The sequence below is a fragment of the Chlorocebus sabaeus genome, chromosome 12 (assembly GCF_047675955.1).
Source record: "Chlorocebus sabaeus isolate Y175 chromosome 12, mChlSab1.0.hap1, whole genome shotgun sequence".
In the NCBI taxonomy this organism is placed as follows: domain Eukaryota; kingdom Metazoa; phylum Chordata; class Mammalia; order Primates; family Cercopithecidae; genus Chlorocebus; species Chlorocebus sabaeus.
In genome coordinates this window covers 113,315,771-113,331,671 of record NC_132915.1, presented here as the reverse complement: position 1 = coordinate 113,331,671, position 15,901 = coordinate 113,315,771, and the positions used below count along the sequence as shown (strand labels likewise).

General features: G+C 61.0%; 3 protein-coding genes across 5 annotated transcripts; 1 reads left to right on the top strand and 2 right to left on the bottom strand.

Annotated features, from left to right (window-relative positions):
* Positions 1 to 3,851: 3,851 nt before the first annotated feature.
* On the top strand, positions 3,852 to 5,802 carry CLIC3 (chloride intracellular channel 3). Of its 2 annotated transcripts, none has more exons than XM_008005546.3 (6): positions 3,852 to 3,929; positions 4,686 to 4,795; positions 4,876 to 5,001; positions 5,151 to 5,257; positions 5,337 to 5,512; positions 5,598 to 5,802. In XM_008005546.3, the coding sequence occupies exons 1-6, from the start codon at positions 3,897 to 3,899 to the stop codon at positions 5,754 to 5,756; spliced, it is 711 nt and encodes a 236-aa protein (XP_008003737.2). In that variant the 5' UTR covers positions 3,852 to 3,896; the 3' UTR covers positions 5,757 to 5,802. The 2 variants fall into 2 exon arrangements, with proteins under 2 accessions (XP_008003737.2, XP_072878212.1); XM_073022111.1 differs by lacking the exon at positions 3,852 to 3,929 and adding an exon at positions 4,125 to 4,228.
* PAXX (PAXX non-homologous end joining factor) lies at positions 5,587 to 8,112 on the bottom strand. 2 transcript variants are annotated; one of them, XM_037987043.2, is made up of 7 exons: positions 7,897 to 8,112; positions 7,758 to 7,818; positions 7,454 to 7,503; positions 7,186 to 7,376; positions 7,018 to 7,086; positions 6,767 to 6,851; positions 5,587 to 6,661 (listed from the first exon to the last, which is right to left on the bottom strand). In XM_037987043.2, the coding sequence occupies exons 1-7, from the start codon at positions 8,013 to 8,015 to the stop codon at positions 6,436 to 6,438; spliced, it is 801 nt and encodes a 266-aa protein (XP_037842971.1). In that variant the 5' UTR covers positions 8,016 to 8,112; the 3' UTR covers positions 5,587 to 6,435. The 2 variants fall into 2 exon arrangements, with proteins under 2 accessions (XP_037842971.1, XP_008003738.1); XM_008005547.3 differs by having other exon boundaries at positions 6,455 to 6,665; positions 7,897 to 8,098.
* A 2,776-nt stretch (positions 8,113 to 10,888) lies between these two features.
* LCNL1 (lipocalin like 1) lies at positions 10,889 to 15,899 on the bottom strand. The gene is given in 8 exon segments (XM_008005548.3): positions 10,889 to 12,500; positions 12,502 to 12,557; positions 12,560 to 12,599; positions 12,601 to 12,752; positions 12,899 to 12,919; positions 12,922 to 12,971; positions 13,790 to 13,929; positions 15,823 to 15,899. Coding segments are annotated over 7 exon segments (510 nt in total). The 5' UTR covers positions 13,912 to 13,929; positions 15,823 to 15,899; the 3' UTR covers positions 10,889 to 12,431.
* Positions 15,900 to 15,901: the final 2 nt, after the last annotated feature.

Sequence of the window (15,901 nt, the reverse complement as noted above, 5' to 3'; positions counted from 1 at the left end):
AAAATGTGGTATTACAAAAATGTGGGAGAAAATGTAAACAGTGTGGACGGACAGGAAGCAAGATCGAACGTCTCTTTCTGCCTGTCAAGGGTCATCCCACAGATGGCTCCTCGCGTCTTTTTTCAGCTCCGTACAAGCAGAGACTCAGAATGGCAGATCCTAATGCTGATTTTCTTCAATTTCCTGGCTTTTCCCCACTTTATTTATTAGCTTGCTAGTGTTGCCATGCAAAGGAACACAAAGTGAGGGGTTCATAACATCAGAAACTGACTTTGGGAAGCCGAGGCGGGCGGATCACTTGAAGTCAGGAGTTTGAGACCAGCCTGGCCAACGTGGTGAAACCCCGTCTCTACTAAAAATACAAAAATTAGCCGGGTGTGGTGGTGAGTGCCTGTAATCCCAGCTACTCAGGAGGCTGGAGCAGGAGAGTCATTTGAGCCAGGGCGGCACAGGTTGCAGTGAGCCGAGATTGTGCCACTGCACTCCAGCCTGGGTGACAGTGAGACTCCATGTTAAAACAACAACAAAAACAACAGAAGCTCACTGCCTAGCAGTCGGGAGGCCAGACACGGAGACCGAGGCTCGGGCAGGGCTGCTTCCTCCCGAGGGTCTTGAGGAGCATCCGCGTGGCTCTTGGGCTTGCAGATGTGCCACCCCGATTTCCACCTGCACCTTCACGTGGCCCTCCCTGTGTGTCTTGTGTCCAAACTCACCTTTCTATGCTGACATCAGTCATATTGGATTAGGGCACATCCTACTCACCACATTTTAACTTGGTAACTTCTACAAAGACCCTATTTCAGCCGGGTGCGGTGGCTCACACCTGTAATCCCAGCACTTTGGGAGGTTGAGGCAGGCAGATCTCCTGAGGTCAGGAGTTCGAGACCAGCCTGACCAACATGGCGAAATCCTGTCTCTACTAAAAATATAAGAAAAAAAGAAGCTGGGCGTGGTGACGTGCACCTGTCATCCCAGTTACTCCAGAGTCTGAGGAAGGAGAATTGCTTGAACCCAGGAGGCAGAAGTTGCAGTGAGCCGAGATTGCACCACTGTACTCCAGCCTGGGCAACAGAGTGAGACTCTGTCTCAAAAAAATTTTTAAAAGACCCTGTTTCCACATAAGGTTACATTCTTTTTTTTTTTTTTTTTCTCCAAGACGGTGTCTTGCTCTGGTGCCCAGGCTGGAGTGCAGTGGCACTATCTCTGCTCACTGCAACTCCGTCTCCCAGGTTCAAACAATTCTCCTGCCTCAGCCTCCCAAGTAGCTGGGATTACACGTGCCTGCCACTATGCTGGGTTAATTTTTGTACTTTTAGTAGAGACGGGTTTCACCATATTGGTCAGGCCGGTCTCGAACTCCTGACCTCAGGTGATCCACTCCTGCCCTCGGTCTCCCAAAGTGCTGAGATTATAGGCATAAGTCACCGTGCCCGGCCCACATAAAGTCACATTCTGAGGCACTAGGGGTTAGGACTCCAGCCTAAGAATTTAAATGTAAGGGCACACAAGCCAGGCCATTTACCTAATCTCAGGCCTTCCCTGCAGTGGGCACGCATGGAGTCACCTTTTCCGTCCTTCTTCCTGGACACAACTGCAGTCTCCCATAGACGGCTGTGGCCGTGCCATGGAGCCATGCCACACAGTGGGGCAGCCAGCTCTCACTTGCCCTTCACAGAGAAATCAGCCGGGCGTGGTGGTTCATGCCTGTAGCTTCAGCACTGTGGGAGGCCAACGCAGGTGGGTCTCTTGAGCCCAAGAGGTAGAGACCAGCCTGGGCAACATGACAGGACCCTGTTTCTAGTAAATAAATGAACTGATTAAATCAAAAAATAAAGAAGCCACTGGGCTGATTCCCAGGTGGGCACAGAGGAGTGTTGGATGGCCACCGCCGCTCCACAGTCCACGGCCCATGCCCACAGAACGCAGTGGGGCCGCTGAGGCGATGAACCAAGTCTTGTTTGGTTTGTTTCTTGAGACGGGCGTGAGGTGAACGGTCTTCCTGTATCTTGGCGTTTTCTTTCTCCTTCCGAGCCACTGGTTCACAGCCTCTGTCCGCGCCGTCGTTTCTCCTGTGGGTTTGTGAAGGTGTGTCTGTCAGTGTTGAAGACACGGGATGCCCAGGCAGCAGAGCTGGGCTGGGGGCCTGGGGCTCCTCTGTGGTTGGCCATTTGCCTGCCAGGAATGTGGGAAACCAGCGAACGGAGCTAAAACCACAGTGTGGAGAAAGCCAAAATACTAGGTCTTGGAATCAAGGTGGAGGCAGGATGGAGGGAAACTGAGGCTCAGGACACCAAAGGATAGGGGAGACACATAGTATTTCCAAGGCTCCGTGTGTCCAGGAGCCCTGACTGGCGTGGTATCCAGAGAAGTGTCAGCCTGGGCTGGCTGGGGCAGCACTGGAGTGCAGTCCGCCGGGGACGGGCGTGGGGCCTATGCCAAGGCCCTGGGGAGGTGAGCAGGCGAGCAGTGCCACCTCAGCCACCCTGTCCAGGCTCGTGAGGCACCACACCGCCTGGGGGAGGTGTGGCCAGGCCAGTCCTGTGGGAACCCCGGGTCCCTGGGTGGAGTCTCCCCTCGGTGTACCTCCCTGGGGATGCCCCCCAAAGCATCAGGGCCCAGGTGGGAGGTAGGCGCAGTTGGCGAGCCCAAAGGGCCAGACTGAACTGTGGGTTCCAATCACGCCAGGAAGCTCAGAGCAGGCTCACACCTGTGGACCAGCACCGTCCCCTGGCCGCTTTGTCCCCTGGCCGCTTTCTCCCAGCCACGCAGGCTGTGGCTTCTACCCCGCTCCTGCTGCTTCTTTTTTTTTTTTTTTTTTTTGAGACGGAGTCTTGCTCTGTCGCCCAAGCTGGAGTGCAGTGGCCAGATCTCGGCTCACTGCAAGCTCCGCCTCCCGGGTTCACGCCATTCTCCTGCCTCAGCCTCCTGAGTAGCTGGGACTACAGGCACCCGCCACCTCGCCCGGCTAGTTTTTTGTAATATTTAGTAGAGACGGGGTTTCACCGTGTTAGCCAGGATGGTCTCGATCTCCTGACCTCGTGATCCACCCGTCTCCGCCTCCCAAAGTGCTGGGATTACAGGCTTGAGCCACCGCGCCCGGCCTCCTGCTGCTTCTTTTTAAAGGTTAAGGGGTGGGGGTAAGAAACCTGTGCTGAGCGCCAGTGGGAGGGATGGGAGGTGGGGTGGAGACCTGCACTGCAGGCCAAACACCAAAGCCAGGCTGGCCTCCCCGCCCTGTTGCGGGCAGGTCTGGAATTTGAGCCCCGCCCTGAGCGGGGAGGGCCCTGCCTGACTGCTTGGTAGCTGGGAAGGGGCGGCTCCCCCAGGTGGGCCTACCACCCTTGCAATGCTCTGGTGCTGCAGATGGGGAACTGAAGCTAGGCTGGGCACCATTTCTCCTGCTCACCCACACCCACTGGTTTTCTGGGCTGGGAGCCCTGACAAGGGGTATTTGCCGAAGGGAGAGCCATAGGGCAGGTTCTGAGCTGGGATCACGGTGGAGGTGGTCCGGACCCAGAGCCACCCCCTCCCCAGGTGACACTCCCTGCACCCTTCTGGCCTGTAGGCTCTCCCTGTGCCCCACCCCCTGGTCTCCACCCACCACGCTGGCTGCCAGCACACTCCGCACCGGGTGGGTGGATCTCTGTGGGCACCAGACTCAAGTCCAAGGCAGCCCCCCACACCATTCCCCCACCCTGAGGTCACACCCTCAGGCTCAGATACCCCGGGGTCAGGCTGGCGTTGCTCAGGCAGCCGGCTCTGCACGCTGGGCAGCTTCATCTGCCCGCCTAGGTGGCTCCATGGGGCGGGCCCCTTGGCCAGGGAGGGCGGGGCACACAGGGAGACTTAAAGAGCGACCCAGGTCCCCACCCGGGCCTGACCGCGCAGCTCCCACCATGGCGGAGACCAAGCTCCAGCTGTTTGTCAAGGTGCAGGGCAGACTGAGCTGCAGGGAGGGTGTCTGGGAGGGGGTGCTCTTCTGGCTTTACTTTCTGGGGCAGGCTGTGGGATGGTCCCAGTAATGTCTGAGCCCCTTCCTGTGGGTGGCTAAGGGGAGTCGGGCAGCCCTACAGAGGCTGAGTAAAGTGGGACCCAGAAAGTCACCCAGAGAGGGGTCCAGTGGCCCTGGTCCTGCTCCCAGCCTTGGCTCCTGGGCCCAGCCCAGTCTTCCGGAGGAGAGCCCCTTGGTGGGGAGGTACCAACCAGGCTGCCAGCGGTGGAGCTTAAGGTCAGTGTTCCAGGATTGGGGGTGCTGGGCCAGGCAGCCCCATCAGCTCTCAGGTCGGGGACTGGCGTGTGGGGGCTGGTGTGCTGCTGGCCACAGCGCCGTCTCGTGTGTGAATCACTCACAAAACAGCTTGTGGGGCCCACCCCACCCCTGCAACCAGCTTTTGGGGACTGAGCCCAGGGGCCTGGCCTGTCCAGGCTCTGATAGGATTCCAGCAGCCAAGCCCGCTCCAGGCCTCAAGGCTGCCAGCAGCTCTGCGTCCCTCCCCATGTCCTGGGGACCAAGTCGAGGGCCCTTACTGGGTACTTGGAAGTCGCGCCGACCAAGCTGGAGCTCTGGCGTCCCTCCAGTCCCGCTGGCAGTGGGAGGCGGGGCCCACCCAGCCTGGTGGCAGGATGCCTGGGTCTGCTCCCAGCCCTGACCTCCCCCCCCACTGCCCGCCGCTCCACCCACCCAGGCGAGTGAGGACGGGGAGAGTGTAGGTCACTGCCCCTCCTGCCAGCGGCTCTTCATGGTCCTGCTCCTCAAGGGCGTACCCTTCACCCTTACCACGGTGGACACGCGCAGGTGAGGCGCCACCCTGGGGGCCCCTGCCTGGCCTCACACACTGGTGGGCCGGCCTCCTCCCACCCTGCTGCTGCCCACAGGTCCCCGGACGTGCTGAAGGACTTCGCCCCCGGCTCGCAGCTGCCCATCCTGCTTTATGACAGCGATGCCAAGACAGACACGCTGCAGATCGAGGACTTTCTGGAGGAGACGCTGGGGCCGCCCGAGTGAGAGCCTGAGCAGAGTGGGAGGGGAAGAGGGGGCGCCCAGGGAGGACGCGCACAGGACAGAGCCCAGGAAGGCGCTGTGGGGTACTGTGGGGCCGGGACGGGGCTGCCCCCATTCTGATGGAGTCTCTCACCCCCTCATCCCGCAGCTTCCCCAGCCTGGCGCCTCGTTACAGGGAGTCCAACACCGCTGGCAACGATGTTTTCCACAAGTTCTCCGCATTCATCAAGAACCCGGTGCCCGCGCAGGACGAAGGTGAAGCGGGGTCAGGGGGTTGGATGCCCAGGCGGGAGGGCATCCTGGGCCGGGTCCTCACCTCGCCGCCCGCCCCTAGCCCTGTACCAGCAGCTGCTGCGCGCCCTCGCCAGGCTGGACAGCTACCTGCGCGCGCCCCTGGAGCACGAGCTGGCGCTGGAGCCGCAGCTGCGCGAGTCCCGCCGCCGCTTCCTGGACGGCGACCGGCTCACGCTGGCCGACTGCAGCCTACTGCCCAAGCTGCACATCGTCGACGTGAGCGCGGAGGGAGGGCGGGCGGGCAATCCCGGCGCGCTGGGGGACGGCAGGTCCTGACCGAGCCCCGCGATCCTGCCCGCAGACGGTGTGCGCGCACTTCCGCCAGGCGCCCATCCCCGCGGGGCTGCGTGGCGTCCGCCGCTACCTGGACAGCGCGCTGCAGGAGAAGGAGTTCAAATACACATGTCCGCACAGCGCCGAGATCCTGGCGGCCTATCGGCCCGCCGTGCACCCCCGCTAGCGCCCCACCCCGCATCTGTCGCCCAATAAAGGCATCTTTGTCAGCAGTGAGGGTGTCGTGACATCTGAGGAGTCTCGTGATCACTTCCCATCCCCAAACCCCAGGGTGGGACGCTCAGCCTGTGAGCCCAGAACCACAGGGGCAGTAGAGCCGGGGTCGGGCGGGTCCCATCCTCCATGTTAGGAAACTCCAGGTCTCCTGCAACCGGTGGCCTCAGGGATCTCCAGGACCGGATTGGGCTCCCAAACCAGTCAGGCCGGGGTGGGGCGGGGTGCCCCAGGTGGATGGGGGCTGGTACATTCCTCAATCCTGTCCTGTCCGGGGGCAGGCACTCCCCTCCCCGCAGGGCACTTCCATAGCATCTCAGGGTCTGCACAGGCCTTCTCCTGTGTGCATCCTCCTACGGGGCTCCGTGCCCTGCCTGGGTGCGGCCTGAGAGGGTGGGAACAAAGTTCTAAGCCTTGGGGAGCCCTGGCCCTGCCTGGCTGGGCCCCTCTCAGCTCCTGGGCTGGCAGGGCTGGAATAGCTGGACGGTCTGAGAGTGCTCACCTCCCTCCGGCCCAGCAAGGAAGTCTCCAGGGAACTGAGATGCTGCAGCATCTGTTCACATCCTGTGGCCCCACACCCAGAGTGCAGGCCCAGGGGCATCCCTGATCCCTTCCCAGGCCAGTGCCAGGAGTCAGAGCCCCACCACAGCCTCCAACAGAGGGAGCCGTTTATTTGACAGGAAAGGAACTTGAGGAACTGCCTTAGTCCTGGCCCAGGACAGCCAGGTGGAGGTGGTGGTGGGGGGTCTCTGATGAGGGCCTCGAAGACTGCCTGTCCCCTCACAGGCAGACTCCCCGTGGGGCCACACTTGTGCTGCACCTTCAGGTCTCATCAAAGTCCACGCCACCAGCTGGTTTCTTACTGAGAAGGAAGAAGGGTGTCACTATGGCACTATGGTGTGGAGAAAGGGGTGGGATCCAGGGTTGGACCCCAGGTGCAGGAAGGGGCCGGTGGGCGGGTACCTCTTGAACCCAGGGTTGATGAGCGACTCTCCTGGACACCGCCTCCTGACCCCAGGTCCAGGGCCACCTCTCTGGGTATCTGGGTCTGGGGGAAAACAGGATGAGGAGGCTCCTGAACCTGGCAGCATCCCAGCCACAACCTTTTCCGAATAGACAGGCACTCTCTCTGGAGCATGAGGCTTGTTCAGGGGAAACTGAGTTCCAGATTAAAGCGCACAGCCTTACTTGAGTCACAGGCGTACATGCCTTACCTGGTAAGAAGAGCTGAGGCCCTGCAGGCCGGGGACTCTTCCTGGGGCTGGCAGCTGTCTCTTCTGCAGCTGGGGAGGAAAGCCCATGGGAACCCCACTGAGTGCCAGGAGTGGGGGCAAGAGCAGGGGACCCCAGTGAAGGTATGAGGTGCCCACCCCCAATCCTACCTGCCAGTCGCCGCTCCAGGCTCCACACACGTTTTGCCAGGCCCAGTGTCAGCGCCTGCAGTCTGGAGGCTGCCTCTGGGCCTGGTACCTTGGAGAGGTCAAAGGCCAGTGCCGAGGGGCCCCCTGAAAGGGTCAGGGATGCTCTGTCCTCCTGCAGGGTCAGAGCCACAGCTTGCTGCTCACAGGCTGCCCTGGAAGAGGAGAGGTGCTGAGAGCTGTGACAGACCCTCCTCCTCCCCACCCAACTTCCTCCCTGCTTGGGTCTCACCTGAACCGGGGGGTGATGTCCTCAGCCGCACTCAGACCAAAACGGGCTTTCTAGAGAGCACAGGTACTTGTCACCAGCTGTCTGGAACCCGAGATCCACTGGGAGCACCCGAAACCTGCCCGACCCCAGAGCCACTTGGGACCCCTAGCCAATGTGAGGACTACAGCTACAGGGCGGGCAGAGGGTGTCAGAGCCTTCTGGGGAATCCCAGATGTCGGTCACCCCATACACGATCTGGAACCCCATACACGATCTGGACTGCAGGGAGGGGTGTGGCGGCTCCCAGACCCGCCCAGTTACCCACGAGGGCTGCCAGGCTGTCCGGCGTGAAGCAGGTGCTCCAAAGCTCCGCGGCGTCGGTCACGCTGGGGGAGAGGGCCTGTCAGGCAGGGCCGCCCGCGGAGCTCCCCGCACCCCTACCTCCCCACGGACCCCCCACTCACTAGAGGTTGAAGCCGCCGCGGTCCCCCTCCCCGCTTCCCTCCCCTTCGCAGTAGCACACGAAGCGGGGCGGCTCGGGGCCCGGTGGCAGCGTGCAGAGCGGCGGTGACAGCGGATCCATGGCGCCCGGCGAGCGGGAACCCGGCGGGGCGGGGCTTGGGCGCCGGGAGGGGCGGGGCTGTACGGGCCCAGGGCTCCTGCGCGGAAGAACGGCTTCCGGAGCCGGGTGCAGGACAGTCGCGGGCTTAGGGAGCTTGCGCGGGGCGGAGTCTGACTGGGGGCGGGGTCTTTAGGTGGAGGCGGGGTTAGGGGGTTGGGTTAGGGGCGGAGCTAAAGGCACAGGCCGGGCCCGGAGGACCCGGTACCCGCGCGGGCTTCAGGCGACTAGAGGCCCGGTTTAGTGCGCGGGGCGGGCCGGAGCAGGGCGTCCTCGGTCAGGGATCCAGAGGCCCTGCCCCTAGCGCTGACCTCGCCGGGCATGGGTTTCGCGGCGGGATCCTGGGCTCTGGCCCTCGCGCCCGCGAGCAGCCCCACTCGCACCTCGCCCCCTCCCGCCACCGCCCCGGCTCCGCGTCCAGCCGAGTCCGGGTTCCCTCCGTGGCGCTGCGGGCACATCCTGGAGCCCCGCCCTCCCATCGTCTTCACACACCAACGGGAAGCTTCCTAACCCTAATTGTGAGAAGTTATGGTTGGCCCGGCAAGGTGACTCACACCTGTAATCCCAGCACTTTGGGAGGCCAAGGCGAGCAGATTGCCAGACTTCAGGAGTTCGAGACCAGTCTGGCCAACATGGTGAAACCCCCTCTCTACTAAAAACACATAAAAATTAGCCGGGTGTGGTGGTGCACGCCTGTGAGGCAGAGGAATTGCTTGAACCAGGGAAGTGGCGGTTGCAGTGAGCCGAGATCGCGCCACTGCACTCCAGCCTGGGTAACAGAGTGAGACTCCGTCTCAAACAAACGAAAAAAGAAGTCACAGTACAGAGCGATCCCCAGGGAAGAAGACTTCTGTGCTCTCTGTCCTGCCCATGGTATTACTCGAGCTCCTCCTACGTGCCTGTTGTCCTAGGCCTGGACATCAATCGACAGACAAGGTCTCTGACTCCCTGGAGCTTATAGGATCCAATAGGAGAGACACCACACTCTCAGGCAGGGCCAAGCGCCAGAAGAAGCTGCAGCGGGTGCTATGAGGACAGGAGGAAGAGGATGGCTCCCACCGGGGACAGGGAGCTCCCACGCAGAGGCCTGGCCACATAAACAACAGTTCTGTTCAAGGCTTGGCAAGAAGGCCAGGTTGGCAGCATGGTGCTGTGGGGAGGGTCAGTGGCGTTGTAGGCTATGCTTCTGTATGCGAGTGCTCCCACAGCAAGCCTGCCTCACTTCCTCCTGCCTCCCAGTTCACTCCCAGTCCTGGCTCCTGCACCCTGGGCCTCTGCACATGCTGCTGTTTCTGCCTGGCACACCCTTTCCCCAGATTCATATGCTTCCTTCGGGTCTTTACTCAAAAGTCACTTCAGCGAGACCTTCCCTGGTGTTGTTCTGACATTTCAGCACGCTGCCCAGCTCTCACGTCCCGCTCTCCTGTCATTTTCTTATTTTTCACCCTTCTCACTGTAGAAAGTACACTTTGGCTTGCTTTATTCTGGCAGTTGGCCCCCTGTTATACCCTCCTGGGTTTAGACCTTTCTGCACTCCCCTCGCCTTGGGCTGGACTCAATTAACAACTTGCTTCTGGCAACCAGAATAGGACAAAATTGCTCTTGAATTGCTGGGTGTGACAAGAGGCAGCCCTAAGTGGATGCCGATGGCCAGCAAGGGAGCTGAGAAGCTGATGCCCCAGCTGAGCCTTACTATGAGACCACATCATCAGCCGGCAGCTTGACCACAGCCTCCTGAAACTTTGTGCCAGAGGCCCAGAGTCCTGCCCTGCTGACACTGGGAGATAATGCACTCCTGCTGGGTTAAGCAGCTGCATTTGGGGTAACCTGTCACTCTGCAGTAAGTGACCAGTACACTTATTTATCCTGCCTATTGTCCATCACCCCAGGAAGTCCATGAGGACAGGGATTTCTGTCTATTTTACTGCCAGTGTATCTGTCTTTTCAGCACCTACACAATGCCTGGCACGTACAGACACTGAATAAACATTGTGAATGAATGAATGAAGGGGGAGTGGCGGCTGTTGGAGATTTAAGCAGGGGTGGATGGGAAGTGGCACGTCTGACTTATGTGTGTGAAGTCCGTATTCTGTGCTGTGAGGAGAGAGGACGGGGGGCTGCAGAGGTGTGGGAGAGGGGTGGACCATGAGCTCCAAGTGGAGGTGGAGAGAGGAGGAGGCAAAGAACGATCAAGGATGGCCCCGGCATTTGGGAAGAGAGGAACAGGGAGATTCATCCCCAAGATGACTGGGGTGGGGCAGATTCGGAGAGGATTGGGAGGCCTCTCCTTTGCCATGTGAACTCTGAGATGCTGTAGTAGGCCCCAGGTATCAGGCCCTAATCCTTGGGACCTGTGACTACTATTATTTATGGAAAAGGCTGGGCACTGCATTCCAGCCTGGGCAACAGAGTGAGATCCTGTCCCCCTCCCCCCGCCAAAAAAAAAGGAAAGAAAAGAAAGGGGTCTTTGCAGATGTGTCCTTGAGATGGGGCGATTATCCTGGATTACCCAGGGAGGCCCTCAGTGCCATCTCAAGGGCCTTATAAAATTGAGGCAGAGGAAGCCTTGAGACAGAAAAGAAGGCAGTGTGGTATGGAGGGAGGAACTGGAGCAATGCAGCCCCAAGCCAAGGATTACAGGCTGCTATCAGAAGCCAGAAGAGGCCAGGCCCGGTGGCTCATGCCTGTAATCCCAGTGCTTTGGGAGGTTGGAGTGAGAGGATTGCTTAAGGCCAGGAGTTCAAGGCCAGCCTGGGCAAGACAGCAAGACCCATCTCTAAAAAGAAAACATTAGCCAGGCATAGTGATGCATGCCTGTAGTCCCAGCTACTCCGGAGGCTGAGGCAGGAGAATGGCGTAAACCCGGGAGTCAGAGCTTGCAGTGAGCTGAGATCTGGCCACTGCACTCCAGCCTGGGCAACAGAGCAAGACTCTGTCTCAAAAAAAAAAAAAAAAAAAAAAAAAAAAAAGTTGACACATTTGCAACCAGTATTATTATTATTTTTATTATTATTTTGCTGAACTAGGTACATTACAGCGAGTAGGCTATTTTCCTTCAAATTCTTCAAGACTTATCTGTAAAAGACAACAGTGTCCTACATAGACACAAGGCAGGGCAGAGTTTTTATGCAGCGCCTCCTGTCCTCCTCGCCCTCCACCCTCCGCCGGCAGGCCCTGGGTCAGGGTTGGGGGTGCTTCGTTGGTCTCCGGAACAGCCAGGCCTCTGGGGTGGGGCCTGGAGCCCGGAGTCAGGGACTGGAGAACTGGGGGACCCGGAGGGGCGCCTGGGGATCCTGACACTGACTGGGGCGGCCGCTTGGGACGACCCTGAAGGCCACCTCCCGCGGCGGTGTCCGCTGGAGCCTGGGGCGCGCGCTGCGTGGAGTCCGTGTCCCGCCCTCCCGGCGCCCCCAGTCTGGGGGTCTGGGTCCGTGCAGAGGTAGAAAAGTCCCAGAGCTGGGGCTGGGGCCCGCTCTGAGGAACCTCCCTGCCGCGGAGCCGAGGCTCGGTCCCTCCCGGGCCAACGCCTGCCCAGACGGGCAACAGGGGGTGACCCGGCCCCTCTCCCAGGGCGCCCATGTACCTGGCCGCCCCCGCCACCCCTCCCTCCCTCGAAGAAACGCACAGCGCCACAGGCACTCAGGGCGTTTATTGCACTTGGGACCAGGGTGTGGAGAGAGGGGCTCTTTGGGGAGGGCTGGGCGCACGGAGCAGCTGACCCCTGCAGGCACTCAGGGGCTGGACCCCTCACCGCAAAACAAGGAGCAGGTGGGGGGCGTCCCCTGACTCCGCCCCTTCCGACGCGCAGCCCCGCGGTTTCCCAGGCTGCTGCCGCTCGGATCCGCCCGGGTGCCCCATCACCCCCGCTCTCGCCCCCAGCTGTCCGGAAGGTAGAGGGTCCCACGGTGCAGCCCACGACCCTAGGAGGACCCATGGTCCGCGGCTCCACGTGGCCGTGGTCTACCCACCCGGGAGAGCGCGCCCGCACACTGGTCTGCAGAGAGAGTGGGCCTGAGGCGCCCCCCTGGTGCCCCGTTCCTTGGGACGGAGGCCCCCGACCTCCCACAACGCGATCTCCTCCTGGGAACACTGCCCTGGGCAACGTCTCACCCTCCCCCGACCCGGACAGGCTGGGTCTGCCCCCAGCACTTCTGTCCCGAATCTGAGATCAGTGGAGTGACTAGGGGCTGGCCCTCCCAGCAGGGGTGTGACCCGGGGCCTGGCCTTCCCAGCAGGCCTGCGGGCACCGCTCACCCAACTTCGGCAGCGGGACACTCTGGCTGGGGCTCAGGCCCACTTAGGGCGCCAGTTGCTGCATCTTCTGGACGCCTTCGGGAAACAGCTCCGGCGCTCGAGCTGAAGATGGGGAGGGTGGGTGAGCTAAAGGGAAGGGGTTGGAGGGGCGAAGAGAGGGCGAGAGGGGCAGGGAGGGGTGAGAGGGGCGGGGAGGGGCCGGGACCCGCCGCCACAGACACCGGGAGCCAGCGGTTCCGCTTTCCCCGTGAGAAGGCGCTGGTGCAGGCACAGGGGCGACATTCCAGACCCGAAGCTGGGGGTGTCTGGGCCTCCCCGCCCCCGCAGCCCGCAGCCGGTAGAGTTGCAGTCACTGGTTCTGCAGGCCCCCTTTCCGCGTCTCCAAGTACAGCAAGGCAAAGTGCTGGTAGTCGGAGAAGGCCACTCGGATGTCAGTCAGGGCCATGGCTGGAGGAGCGAGAGCAGTGACCTCAGGCCCAGGGCACGTCCCCCCAGCGTGGCACCCCTCATGCCCTGGCCCCAGGTGCCAACCCAGCAGCCCGCACAGCCCCCAGGGCCCCCACCCCACAGCCCTGCCTGCCGCCCCACCTTACCTGGGTTGCTGAACTGCCCCCTACAGCACCCTTGGTGAAGGTTGTGTCCATTTTCTGGCACCCGCCGTCAGACCTGGGGAGGAGGAGCCCCAGTCCCCTGAGTGGCCACCCCTGCCCAGCGCCCAGGCCCAGAGCCTACCTTGCTGTCTCTGAGCCCAGGGTCCCCTGTTCACCCTCACAATCCTTAGAGAACATGGGACTTTAGGATGACCTTAGAGGTGGGGACACTCCTGCTGGGGGGGAGGTATTAAGTACCTGCTCACGGGCACACAGTCTAGAATGCAGGGTCTCCAGGTCCCCCTTCCAGACACAGACACACAGAAGACACACACATACACACATGCACACACACACAGATACACAGACACAGACACAGATACACTGACAGACACACACATATATACACACACACACTCACATAAAAGACACACGCAGAGATAGACACAGACACTCAGAAACAGATACGCAGACACAGACGCATACAGCGATACACACACAGAGACACACACACAGAGGTACACAGCTACACAGAAGACACACACACAGACACACACACATGCAGAAATAGACACACACAGAGACACAGCCACATACAGTAATACACACACACACAGACATGCAGAAATAGACACACACAGAGACACAGCCACATACAGTAATACACACACACACAGACATGCAGACACTTTTCTCAACACCGGGCCTCAGGCGGTGCTTCCTCCAGGGCCTGGGTCCCTCTGGACACCGTGTGGCTGCCATCTGGAGCGCTGCAGCATGGAGCCCTTGAGGACCCATGGTCTGACGTTGATGTGCTGGGGACACCGTGGTCCCTCTGGACCTTCATCTGGCCTCATCTGAGGCTGAGTCTGATGGGCTTGTGGGGTCACTTACATGGGATATCCAAACTTGAGGGCCAGGTCACTGTTCTCCAAGGGGGTCACTAAGACCACAGGCGTCTTCATGGTGTCCTTGGAGTCCAGGAAGTCCTGGTCATCTGACACCACCCCGACCATGTGCCAGGTGCCCTGGAACTGCAGGGCAAGTGCAGGGAAGGCTGGAAGGCCGCCCCTGTGCCCTGAGCCTGAGCCCACCATGTTCTGTCCTGACACAGCTGCTTCCTGGCCAGGACAGGGTCTGCTGTACACACCTCCACCCTGATGCAGAACTGAGAGAGGGGGGCCTCGGCAGATGAGCAACTGGCCTCCACCAGCCCAGCACCGGCCTGTCTGCAGCTGGCACCCAGGGGGTACGGTTGGATGGGTGGGGCTGTGGCAAGGTCACAGGTCTATGTGGGGTGGGTGGGGGACAGTGAGGGGCAGGCAGCTGCAACTTGTCCCAATTTTGGGCCCCTGGGGGAGATGGGGGATGCAACCGAAAAGCTAGGATGGAGGCCTGCAGTCTTCCCCAGCCAACGCCTACGCCAGTCAGATGGAGCAGGTGTGGTGGGGGGTTTCCCATGCCCCCAGCCCTGCTGAGCCTGGATCAAAGAGAGTGTGGACAGGGACCTGGGGTGCAGCGCCAAAGCTGGGAGGACTCACTGGAGAGGAGGAGGAAACAGGGCTGGGCGCACCTGGCTAGCATCAAAGTTGGCCTGGATGGGGACCTTGGCCTGGCCTGGGGACACCCAGAGCAGGGCAAGGAGGGAACTGATCAGCAGAGCCCGAAGCATCGTGCAGCAAGGTGGCATGGCGTCTCCTTGGGACACGGGAGCAGGACAGAGCTGAGGTGGCTCCTCTGTAGGCTTTATGCCCCCGAGGTGCCCTGGGGCAGCCGGCCTGGGACTGCACCCACTGTGATAGGCTTCTGATCAAGTTGCACGCTGCAGCGCTCTGGCCTGGCTCCCTCCACCTAACCCCAGCCATGCCTTGCCTTTCCTCCGGGGTGGGGCCGGATGCCTGGCAGCTGAGGGTAGTTCTGATGGGCCTCTGGGCTAGGGGGCCTGCAGCTCACCCCATCCTGCCTCTCTGGGCTTCTGCAGCCCCTCTGGGATGTTGGATCCCCACTACATTGAGCTCAGGCACAGCCCTAAGCCCCCTTCTCCAGGAAGGCCACCCAGAAGCTCACCCTCACCTTTGACCCTCAAAAAGGTTGGTGCCTCTGCAGGGCCTGCTCAGGGGGGCCTGGTGGGCAGGTCACAGTGAGTCTTGCACATTGTGTACCTGAGAAAGGCTGCCCGGGTGGGAATCTGGGAGGGAGCAGGGTTGGGCAGGGCACTGGTGGGGCATGGTGTGCCCGTGGTGCCAGGGCTCTGGCGAGTGGACAAGGCTGTGATCTGGTGGCCCAGGTCAGAGGGCAGGGGGTGCTCAGGGAGCCAGAAGGGATGTGGGGTGTCCTGTCCCCAGCCCACTCTGTCAGTCTGTCCTGATGGAGGGTGGAGACACTCTGGCATGTTTCAAACAAATGTTCCTTTTTTGTCCCCTGAAACCCTTATCTCTGCCCAATCTCAGTGCGTTAATCCCACACCTCAAGACACTCAACAGGTCCAAAGCTCCTCTGGGGCCTTGAGCCTCAGGCCTTTCCTGCTGAGGGGGTGACAGGGTGGGGTTGGGGGTGCAGGGTACCTGCCTAAGGGATTAGATGAGTCACTGACCCCCCCAGCTCAGCACCAGCCTGGTGGCAGTGGCAGCTGAGGGGGTATGGGTGGACGTGTGGGGCTGTGGGGCAGGGTCACACGACTGGGCTGGGTGGGGGGCAGGGTCACACGACTGGGTTGGGTGGGGGGCAGGGTCACACGACTGGGCTGGGTGGGGGGCAGGGTCACACGACTGGGTTGGGTGGGGGTCAGGGTCACACGACTGGGCTGGGTGGGGGGCAGGGTCACATGACTGGGCTGGGTGGGAGACAGTGAAGGACACCCCCTCCTAGCTGTCCTGACTCAAGACCCCACTGGGAGCAAACACTAGAGGGTCTGTTTCTTTGTTGACCTCAGGCTGAGATTTTATAGAGCAGGAGGTCCAGGTGGCCAGGGCCAGGCCCAGGACTGGTGACGACGGCGCAGACAGC

Coding starts and splice junctions, on each gene's coding strand:
- CLIC3 (XM_008005546.3), top strand. CDS start 3,897: ATGGCGGAGACCAAGCTCCAGCTGTTTGTCAAG. Junction 4,796..4,875: donor ACCACGGTGGACACGCGCAG/GTGAGGCGCCAC, acceptor TGCTGCCCACAG/GTCCCCGGACGTGCTGAAGG. Junction 5,258..5,336: donor GGTGCCCGCGCAGGACGAAG/GTGAAGCGGGGT, acceptor GCCCGCCCCTAG/CCCTGTACCAGCAGCTGCTG.
- PAXX (XM_037987043.2), bottom strand. CDS start 8,015: ATGGATCCGCTGTCACCGCCGCTCTGCACGCTGCCACCGGGCCCCGAG. Junction 7,819..7,896: donor CGCGGCGGCTTCAACCTCTA/GTGAGTGGGGGG, acceptor CCTCTCCCCCAG/CGTGACCGACGCCGCGGAGC. Junction 7,087..7,185: donor CCTGGAGCGGCGACTGGCAG/GTAGGATTGGGG, acceptor TTTCCTCCCCAG/CTGCAGAAGAGACAGCTGCC.